The sequence below is a fragment of the Aphis gossypii genome, unplaced genomic scaffold (genome assembly GCF_020184175.1).
Source record: "Aphis gossypii isolate Hap1 unplaced genomic scaffold, ASM2018417v2 Contig00827, whole genome shotgun sequence".
Classification (NCBI taxonomy): domain Eukaryota; kingdom Metazoa; phylum Arthropoda; class Insecta; order Hemiptera; family Aphididae; genus Aphis; species Aphis gossypii.
Window position 1 is genome coordinate 23043 of NW_026083303.1, and position 10949 is coordinate 33991.

A 10949-nucleotide genomic window follows, 5' to 3' on the forward strand; every position below is an offset into this window, starting at 1 on the left:
AAAATACAACAACATATTATAATATAACAAACAGCCGATAAAAAAAAAAAAAAAAAAAAAAAAAAAAAATCGAAAAAATAATAAAATCATCGAAAACCCGCGTAATAATCGAACCTAACCTAAGAAAAACGCGTTATCGAGACGGCGGAGTTGGAGAACCGTCTGTTTTCGCGATAACGACGGCGGCGGGCCATGGAAGAAAAAAAAGGCGACCGAGGCGCACTCTTTTCATAGTGAAACGAACTATTGTTCACGCTTTATTATATAAGATATAAAATAATATTTAACAAGTAATTTTTGGTTGTCAGTTTCTAAGTTTGTCACTTGCCACTTGTTATTTTCAATTTTGTTTGTTTACTATTAGGTACTATTACTATATTAGTACAATAATAATAGTAATTATGTCGTGGCAAAAAAAAAAATAGTTCAACGGTGTGGAAATATTTTAAGAAGGATACAAATAACCAAAATGAAGCGCAGTGCTTAATTTGTAAAAGTACTTACAAAAGGTCAAATGGAACATCGAATTTGATGGAACATTTAAAAAGAAAACATATGGGCATTTTAGACCGTGATAATATGCTTCTACAAAGCCAGGAACAGGGGAGCATTGACGAGCCAGGTTAATTATATGCAATTTAATTTATAGAAATAAATAAATATACTATTATACTAGCGTAGGACATTTCTTACTAAATTAATTTGTATATTTTACAGGAACGTCTATAGGATCCCAACATTCCCAACCACAAAGTACTTCGCCCAACCTACCGGTCAGTTATTTTAGTACCAACAACAATTGTAATGAGCCTACAATGGCAACAACTGAATCTGAGCCACCTTTAAAGAAACAAAAACAACTTGTATTGTCAAATAGGTAAAACTCAATTAATGTTACTACATTTTATTATGACTAATGGTATAAATGTGTATTTTATTAGTATAAATCTTAAATGAGTTTATTTTTTAGTTTACAGCGAGGACTTTTCCAACTGGTTTGGATACATCAACCTCTGGAAGGTTTCAGAAACATGAGTTATGTTGTTTAGTTAAATACAATTTTAGGTTAAGTATATAAATAGGGTAAAAGTATATTACAACAAAAAGTATCATATTTTAAATATTTTTATTTTGAAAAAATTATTAGCACCTAATTGCCAAATCAAATAACTGATATTTTAGTTATCAGAAAAAATATTAATTCAACTGGTTTGAATGATAGTTATTACTAGAGCAAGGATTTTCGTGCACTTAAAAATCATCATATTATATGCATTTAAAAATATGCAGTTAAATATTATGTCCTCAAAAAAATGTATAGCTCTAAAAATTATTTTATTATATTATTTTATTTTCATTAACTATTTAAATTTCATAATTTTATATCATCTCTCTATAAGTTTTACCTAAATTTGATATCATTTTATAAAAATCATATTATATTCATATTAATATCAACGTTTTAAACGATTTTTTTTTCTTTTTATAGTAATAGAATAATTTTTAAATATACAGTTAAGATAAGGTTGAGAACTACTGATCTAGTTATTACTTATAAAACATAAGCAATAGTATTTTCTACTTTCCATACTTATGACTAGATAATTTTTATTTATAATAATATGTTATAATTACATTTTTACATCTGAACTATTTATTACTTAATAAGTGTTGTTCTAGATTTGGAGCACCATCAGAATTGCAAATTAAAGTATTTTATGAAGCGATTGTTAGAATGATAGCTGAGGACTTGCAACCCTTATCCATTGTGGAAAATGAAGGCTTTAGAAATATGGTTAAACTATTGGACTCTAGGTAAATATAAATGAATAAAATATTTTGTATTTCAATTGTAATACAATTAAAGAAACCTTTCATAAGTAAAACATTAAATAGTTAGTAAAAACCATGAAGTAGATATGTACATACATTTTTTTTATTTAACTTATTTACTAAACATTATACATAATATACATAAACAGTCAAAAAATACAAAAAATAATTTTAATAAATAAAACAACAAAACAAATATAAAAAAAAAAAGCGGGCAAGTGAGTACCGCTCTGCTGTACATTAGGTGCCGTATGGATCATTATTATATATTATAGGAGTGTTAAATTTGAATCCAATGAATAGTTATCATTGTATACGAAAAACGATTCTGAACGAAGATGATTTGTCAGCCTAGGATATAATTTCTAGTGGTTGGTGAAAAAGGTGGTTTATGTTTTAATTTCCTGAATACAACAAAATTTAAGTTCTTTTATAACAATTGTAAGCTAAACTTATGAAAAACCTTGTGTTAAATTTTCAACTCTTAGCTACTTATACAAAAATTTTTATGAAATATACCTACAAAATAATTTGCAAGTATTCATAGTTTTGACGAATTTTGGTCAATACTTGAACTTCAAATGCTAATAAAAAAAAATTGTGCCTATATATTCTTATAATTTTTTAATCACTATAATAATAACTTATGAGGAACTTTGTATTAAATTTTCAAGTATTTTGATAGGGCCAAAAAGATTTTATCGACACATAAAAAAACAATTTTCAGAAAAATTGAAAATTTCAGTTGTCTATAAATAGCTCAAAAAAAGTCAAAGTATTTTGAAAATTAAATCAAGTAAATAAAATGCCAATCTAAATAACTGGTAAAATTTTCAAGTATCTACAACTTATACTTTTTGAATTATAACAAATATCAAAAATCGTTTGAGGCTAAACTGTTATTTAACGCGGTTTTTGTAAAAATTTAAATTTCAAACACTCATAAAAATTTTTTGTCTGAATCCGGTAGAGTTTTTTTTACAGATATTTGAAGAAAAATGTATGGAGAACCTTGTACCAAATTTTCAAAACTTAGTTATAAAAGAAAAAAATTTTATGGTTTTTCAACTTCAAAATTACTTGCAAATTTTCGCGTTTTCGACAGATTTCGTAAAAATTTGAACTAAAATCGCTTATAAAAAAAAATTGTGTCTAACGATTTTTAATTTTTTTTAGCTACATTAAAAACAACTCATAAGGAACCTTGTATTAAATTTTCAAATATTTTTTGGTCATCCAAAAATTTTTTATCGACACTTTAAAAAAAAATTTCTCAAAAAAATCGAAAATTTCAGTGGTCTATAAATAACTCAAAAAAAGTCAAAATTTTTTGAAAATTTAACTATATACAGATACCACTGACATTAACATTTGGTGAAAATTTCAAGTATTTTCAGTGATTAGTTTTTGAATTACAACCATAAAAAAAATCGATTTGGTCGAAAACTGGTTTTGCGTAAAAATTGCCGTTTTTCCGTCATTTTTTTTTTGTTTTTCTCGATTTTTTTGAAAACTGTTGGAAAATGTTAACTTTTTACCTCTATAATGCACCAAGGATATTCACTTTTACATCGGAAACCACCCCCATAGTTTGAAATTGGAGCATTATTTCGACTAGTTATGCTGTACACAGACACAAAAAAAAACACACATCATTGTAAAATCAATACATTCATCACTTCGTTCAGAATCTAAGATTACGACTAATTTCAGGTATCAAATTCCTAGCAGAAGGGCACTTGGACGAACTATAATACCTAGTATATATTCAAATGTTCGAAATAAGGTTCAGACTCTTTTAAATGATACCAGTTTTATAGCTCTTACTACTGATATTTGGACTTCAATTAACACCGATTCGTTTTTAACTATAACAGCTCATTTTTTTCCAAAAGGCCAAAGCCAACTGAAAATAGTTGTTCTTTGTACAAAAAAACTAGATCAGAGTCATACAGCAACTCATTTGGAAGAAATAATGACCAGTGAGTTAAATAGATGGGGAATATTAAATAAAGTAATGGCCATTGTTTCTGATAGTGGGGCTAATATCAAGTCGGCTATAAGATTAATGAACATACAACATATTCCTTGTACTGCTCAAAAACTTAATCTTGTAGTCCAAAAAGCCATATACCTCAACGAAGACGATTCAGTTGGAGATGAATCAAATGAACTCGATTCGGTGAAAATTAAATTAATTTTAAAGAAATGTCGTGTTATTGTGGGTTTTTTTAAACGAAGTGAAGTGGGGAATAGGATTTTGGCGGAAAAACAAAGGCAACTAGGATTCACTCAGCTCTTGAAACTCAAACAAGATGTTCGTACACGATGGAACAGCACACTAATAATGTTGGAAAGATTAGTAAAATTAAAAGAGCCCCTCACAGTGACAATGATATCAGTTAAAGGGCTCCTTCAAACCTTACACCTGAAGAATGGGTCATTATTGAAGATATAGTACCCCTATTGCGACCATTTAACAGCTTAACAATAGAGTTGTCTGCTGAACAGTATCCTACAATATCAAAAGTTGTACCATTATTACGAGGTAATTAATTATTTACTTTAAAAGTTAGATTTAATTTATACTGTATTCATTATTTTATATTTAGGATTGCAAACTTCATTAAATTCTAAAATTCCAAAAACATATCTTGGAAGATTTATAAAATCAAATTTAACATTACAAATAAATAGGCGTTTTGAAGGGATTGAAAAACAATCCCTAACTCCATATTTTTCTCGTGCCACTCTCTTAGACCCAAGATGCAAAAAAGCTGCTTTTGCAGTTGAGGAAAATGCTTCTGATGTCGAGAAAAGTATTGTTTCGGAAGTAGCAAGTATGACAAATAATACATTAGAAGATACTGGTAAATATTTAATTGATATGTAAATACTTAATAAATATAAGTGACCAATGACCATTACTGTTCTATTAAATTTTTCATTTACATCATACTTATTTTAATTTTAGAACGTGAAGTTTCTACAGACCAAATTGAGGAAGACTCTGAAAATCTTTGGAACTTTTTACAGAGTAGAGTTAATAACGTGCAGGGTCAAACAACATCAACTAGCAGTGCTATGAGTTTGATGAGACAATATTTAAACATGCCTTATCAAAATTTAAATTGTAATGTGGCCGAATGGTGGCTTAACCATAAATCTGTATTGCATCCTCTGAGCGAAATTGCATTAAAGTATACCATGATTCCAGCGACATCTGTTCCTTCCGAAAGAATCTTCTCCAAAACAGGACAAATAATGAGTGCTAGAAGAAATAGACTATTGCCAGATAATCTAGACACTCTAATTTTTTTACATAAAAATATGTAGTTTTTAATTTTTCTTTAAACTTTTAAAAATATAACTATCCATAAAATTATTAAAATAAAAGTTATAATTTAATAAAATATTTTAAATTGATATATTTTTTGTATTATTATTTTCAGATTTCCAACTGGTTTGGAGACATATCAACCAACTTATCCAACTGGTTTGGAGTTTAGAGAAATGTCAACCACCTTATCCAAGTATCCAACTGGTTTGGAGACACATTAACTGAATGTACTCTGGAGATATGCGTTATACAATTCAATTCAAAGAAACTTCATATCTTATTAAATCAAGGCTGGGCAAGTTAAATTAAGTTAAAAGTTACCTCTATTTTTTTTAACTTACGAAAGTTACAAGTTAATTAGAAAATAAAAGTAACTTAACTTTAACTTATTAACTCGTTAATGCCCAGCCTTGTATTAAATAACAAAATAGTTTATGAAATCATACTTTGTTTGATTATTAATCTGTTGTTTTTCAGGAAATTTAACAAAACAAGATAATAAAATAACAAGATATTAACAGTATACAAAACAAAATTACTATATTACATTATAAGTTATAACACAATTTCTTAAATAGAACAAAATAATAAATTAATAGTAAATAAACAAAATTATTATAGTATAGAAATGTTTTTGGTTTTTTAATTACCCTACCCCTTTTTGTTTTAGTCTCAGTATTATTGCTCACCATCCTCATTAATTGACTTAGGCCAACCACATTTAGAATATTCTAGGACTTTTCCTAGCACCTCATAATTTTGCATTTTTAGTATAATATGCGAAAAGCGAAATAGCAAAATGTCGGACTCGGAGGTACGAACTACAATGGTCTACACTCGACGAGAACGAAAACAGAAGAATGAAGAGCCAGATGAACTTACTGAAAGCTGGCTTATTGCCGAATTTTCTGATCCGATATATATTCTTTACTCTATGGTGTATCGATATTTTGTTATCCCTACACATTAGCACATTAGGTTAGTCGACTTAGGTTGTGTATCGATATGAGTAATATCGATACTTTCTTTTGATAATTTGCAAGTATCGATATTAGTCTGTCGATTCGATACGAGTAAAATTATCGATACAACGTCCTTACACCGATTATTCGAATAATTATTCGATAGTTTTGATTATTCGGTCATGCTAAATATTATTCGAATAATTATTCGAAAGTTTTAATTATTCGGTCATGCAAAATATTATTAGAATAATTATTCGATAGTCTATATAAATAATCGAATAATAATCGATAGGTAGTACAAATTATTCAGTACCGCCCATCACTACTAAATAGTAGTAGTAGGTAGAGGTCTAATACTTATCTAACAATATTACATATTTTATTAGTATAGATTGTGAACATTTAATTAAAAATAAATACTTACCAAGAGGTGATTATCAACAATTTATAACAATGTTCTTTTTCTGACAACCGAGGAACTGACACTCACGATGACTTGACGTATAATAATTAATAATCAAAGTATTATAATATAAAATAATATTTCAATAACTAATCATAATGTATATATTTAGAAATAATACTGAACACAATGCGGGTAATTTCATTATTTCGGGTCCTCGCGTTATATTTGTTATATTTGTGGATCTACGAGTATAATGGGTAAATATAATGTCAACAACAAGACAAAATTATAAATACTTGACCAGCTTTTTTTGTATCCCAAAACGTTATAATTTAAATTAAAATAATATGATATTATGAAGTTATTTATGTTACCACGTCATATAAATTTAAAATTATATCACGGGTGATATCATGTAATCTGAACTGTATCTTACTATCATTATCTGTTAGATAGACATAAATTCAAATATATTGATATCCAAAGAAATCGCACATATTCAAAAGATTTGCAAATAAATAAAAAAAATTACCGTTTATATCACTCTCCATTGAAAATGAATCGGATGATGTTGACATCTCAGACTGCACATCATCATCTATTTTAATGTAATTATTGAATTATCAATTCATTAGGATATACAATTTAAATTAATTACCTTTTCTTTCTTTTTGTCCTGCAACTGTGGCAACATTTTTTACACTAGAAAAGCAATGCTTCTCAAGGACTTGTTCTTAGGGTTTTTTGCTTGGAAGTCATTGAAAATGCCTCGGATGATGTTGACATCTCAGACTGCACATCATCATCTATTTTAAATATAATTATTTAACTATAAATTCATTAGGTTATTATATTATAAATAAAATTAATTACCATTTATATCACTGTCCTCTACAACTATGGCATCGTTATTTTTTCTAGAAAAAGCAATGCTTCTCAAGGACTTGTTCTTAGGTTTTTTTTTGCTTGGAAGTCATTGAAAATGAATCGAATGATGTTGACATCCCAGACTGCACACTACCGTTATCTATTTTAGACATGGGTTTTGAAATATAAATTCAGTACAATTATTCTTTATTTATGTTTATACATGAAGGCCAATTACCATTTATTTTTTCTTCTGCAGCATTAAAAGGGGGTATATCTTTTAGATAATTTTTTAGCTCAACTCCATTTTGATTAATTGGGTCGTCTTCTTCTTGACTGCTATATTGGTCATCGACATTGCTGCTGTGAACTAATGTGTCTGAGAATGCCCTGTTCATTCTTCTAAGACCCTGATTGTAATTTCCTAAAATACCATATTGGAGATAAAACTATTAATGAGAAAATATGTGCTTATATCATACATAACCACCCTTGATTTTTAAGATTGCAGCACTATTACTGCTCCAAATCTTGTCCCCAGACAAAAAAAAAATCACTTCATAGTAAAATCAATACATTGATACAACTCCGTTCAGAATCTAAAATTAAAATCAAAATTTAATACTCAAGAACTTCTTTAATCACATTCACTTCATAACCTTTACACAAAGACCCATAAATAGATGAAACTTTGCTCATTTTATCTATTTTATGGTAATTTTTTTTGTCGGATATTTGCAATACAATTTGCCTTCCACATAATAGGACCACGATATTGGTACTAGGTCAATTTGTTTTACCATATTTGTTGTTTTCTATAAATTTAATTATGAAATGTGTTACATCTTTCTTATAATCCATATTTTTAATAATTTTTTGACAATTTGTCAGATCAATTAAAAATTATAAAACTGAAAACGTAAATTTAACATTTATATAACACAAAAATTTAATTAAAGAACAAAAAAATAAACAAATATTTAACAATATAAGGTATTAATATACATATATTGTAAAACATTATTGACTTAACACTAATTTTTAATAGAATAAGTAGTAATTTATAGCAAGTAACAAAAATAATTGTTGTAAAAGTAATGTTTATGAACTATGAAGAAAAGTAACAACAAAACTGCTTTGGCCATTTTCAAAAAAAGGCACATTTTTTGTGTACATTTTCTAAAGGAATAATTTTTTTCCTTCTTGATAATTTACCCAATTTCATGATCCCAACTTCTGATGAATTACATGGATATGGTGGGGACAACACCAATACCAACTTCGGAGGGCTTCAACGACAAGGTAAATGCAATGTTTTTTATAAAATAAAAGAAGACCTGGGGAAATCTATAGAAGGTATTGGTTGTTCTGCCCATATTCTGCACAATACTATATCAAATGCTTCTGAATTATTATCAGTAGATATCGAAGTAATCGTTCTTAAAATATTTAATTATTTTTCAATAAACACGGTAAGGACGGAGAAACTGAAAGAATTCTGTTAATTTGTTGATATTAATCATCAGAATCTTTTGTCACACTCACGAACAAGATAGCTGTCATTAATGCCCGCGGTCGAAAGAATCTTGAAACTTTGAACGCCGCTTAAACATGTTTTTGACACTGAAGAAAAAGTACCTAAAATCATTTCAGATTTCTTTAAAAGTCCTATTAGTGAAATGTATTTCCTGTTTTTGCATTCCAACTTGAATTTGTTTGAAAAAACATAAAAAGTGTTGAAAAGAATAAAGTGTCAGTTATTGAAATTAGAAAAATATTATACGAAACACAAAACACATTAATTGAAAGAAAATCTAAAAATTTATTGACTTGCAAACTAAAATGAAAATGCAGAAACTTAAAAGTGAGAATCCTACACCTGAAACAACAATTTTAATTGCAAAATTTGAAGAAGAAACACTATTATTTTTTAACACAGCTTCAGAGTACCTGAAAAAAAGGTCTGATTAATTTTATAAGTATGAAGTGTTTGACTGGATGACGCTTTCTGAAATCCCAGAATGGGAAAAAATTGAAAACACTATTTTGTATCTCAATAATATTGGTGTGGAGATTTTGAGCGACAATCTCTTTGAGCAATATATTATCTTAAAACTTTTTAGAAGTTAAACTGCTTCCGAAGAATGGAAGTCGATCAATTTGGTGGAAGAGAAATGGATTTATTTTTTTAATGAAACTAAAAATCACGAAAGAAAATGCCAACTGTTGAAATTATGCAATTTTGCAATTCCTGCACACAATGTCACAGTGGAAAGAGTTTTTTCATTAATGTCGGCCCAGTGGACTGATGAACGAAATCGCCTGCTTCCAGAGACTATGGAGTCAATTTTACAGTGTCAAATTAATTACAACATGACTTGCCAAGGGTTCTACCAATATATTAAAGGGGAGAAAGAATTGTTGAAAAAAGCAAAATCTTCTGAAAAGTATAGCCATACAAGTACTTCTGCAATAAATTAAAAATATTGTTTTGTGTGTAACCTTAATAAATAAACAGATAATTTATCTAAAATGAAGAGCTCTATTTTTATTTCAAAATTGAGTATTTTTATACACTCTATCCTAGAATTCCTAAAACGTCCCGACGAGACTCTAGTCAAATATGGCAACCCTACTCATGAGGTCTATGAAAAGCAAAGGTGGATTAACTCACGGAAGAGGTATAACTGAGGGTACTATGACCAAATGGATTAACTGAATGACTACTATGATAGACATTTCACAGCAAATAGAAAACTGTTGTGGAGTTTCATTTGCTACAACTAAACAGCTTGTTGATGCTAGAACGTCACGGATATCTAGAGACACCATTCATGTAAACAAGTTTTTTGATTGGTTTAAATCTCATGATCCTTTTACCAAGTCAGAAAATGTGATGTCCATAAGTACTGGAGTGATAGGAGACAAAGAGATAAATTGCCATCTAGCATATGAAATAGTCATTGGATCAATGTCAAATGTAATTGGAAGTAATTTTGGACAAGTCAAGTTTCAGCGAAAAAATCGAGTGATGCCTCTACGAGGTTTTACTTCAAAAGTAAAAATTTACGATGAAGAGATTCCTGTTAGTCCTGATGTTATTTTTCGACGAATTTCATACATGAAAAAATCGGATGAAGAATTTAAAGAATATTTTGAATTTGAACTGGCTCCCTATTCGATGAAAAAGGAATGCGGAAGACTAAGAAATCAATTTTTTATGATTTGTTTAATCCTGTAACTGACTATAATTTTGAAAACGCTGTTTACGTAATAGATGGTGGTTTTCTTTTACATAGAGTTGTTTGGCAAATAAGAGAAACATTTTCTTCAATTTTAAATAAGTATGTCAATTATGTGAAACAATATTACAAAAATAGTGTCACTATTGTTTTCGATGGATATCCAGATGATGCTACTAAAAGTACCAAATCAGCAGAACGCTATCGAAGAACAATTCGTCATGAAGCTGCAAATGTACTTTTTAACGAGACAATGTGTGTAAGTATGTCTCAAGAGCAATTCCTTTCCAATGATG

At 28.5% G+C, this 10949-nt stretch overlaps 2 protein-coding genes and 1 pseudogene across 2 annotated transcripts; 2 read left to right on the forward strand and 1 right to left on the reverse strand.

Annotated features, from left to right (window-relative positions):
* The first annotated feature begins 300 nt into the window (after positions 1–300).
* LOC126555385 (uncharacterized) lies at positions 301–1337 on the forward strand. Its single transcript, XM_050210315.1, has 3 exons — positions 301–622; positions 718–877; positions 971–1337. The coding sequence occupies exons 1-3, from the start codon at positions 532–534 to the stop codon at positions 1047–1049; spliced, it is 330 nt and encodes a 109-aa protein (XP_050066272.1). The 5' UTR covers positions 301–531; the 3' UTR covers positions 1050–1337.
* Positions 1338–3808: 2471 nt separating this feature from the next.
* LOC126555383 (E3 SUMO-protein ligase ZBED1-like) lies at positions 3809–6055 on the forward strand. Its single transcript, XM_050210314.1, has 4 exons — positions 3809–4182; positions 4242–4381; positions 4446–4703; positions 4808–6055. Exons 1-4 carry the CDS (start codon positions 3809–3811, stop codon positions 5167–5169), a joined length of 1134 nt encoding a protein of 377 aa, XP_050066271.1. The 3' UTR covers positions 5170–6055.
* Positions 6056–7264: 1209 nt separating this feature from the next.
* LOC126555384 (uncharacterized) lies at positions 7265–8272 on the reverse strand (annotated as a pseudogene).
* Between the last annotated feature and the right edge of the window lie 2677 nt (positions 8273–10949).

Excerpts from the sequence above, each read along its gene's own strand:
- LOC126555385 (XM_050210315.1), top strand. The coding sequence starts at position 532 with ATGGAACATTTAAAAAGAAAACATATGGGCATTTTAGACCGTGATAAT. Across the intron at positions 623-717 it reads GGGGAGCATTGACGAGCCAG|GAACGTCTATAGGATCCCAA; the intron begins GTTAATTATATG and ends TATATTTTACAG. Across the intron at positions 878-970 it reads CAACTTGTATTGTCAAATAG|TTTACAGCGAGGACTTTTCC; the intron begins GTAAAACTCAAT and ends TTTATTTTTTAG.
- LOC126555383 (XM_050210314.1), top strand. The coding sequence starts at position 3,809 with ATGACCAGTGAGTTAAATAGATGGGGAATATTAAATAAAGTAATGGCC. Across the intron at positions 4,382-4,445 it reads AGTTGTACCATTATTACGAG|GATTGCAAACTTCATTAAAT; the intron begins GTAATTAATTAT and ends TTTTATATTTAG. Across the intron at positions 4,704-4,807 it reads TAATACATTAGAAGATACTG|AACGTGAAGTTTCTACAGAC; the intron begins GTAAATATTTAA and ends TTTTAATTTTAG.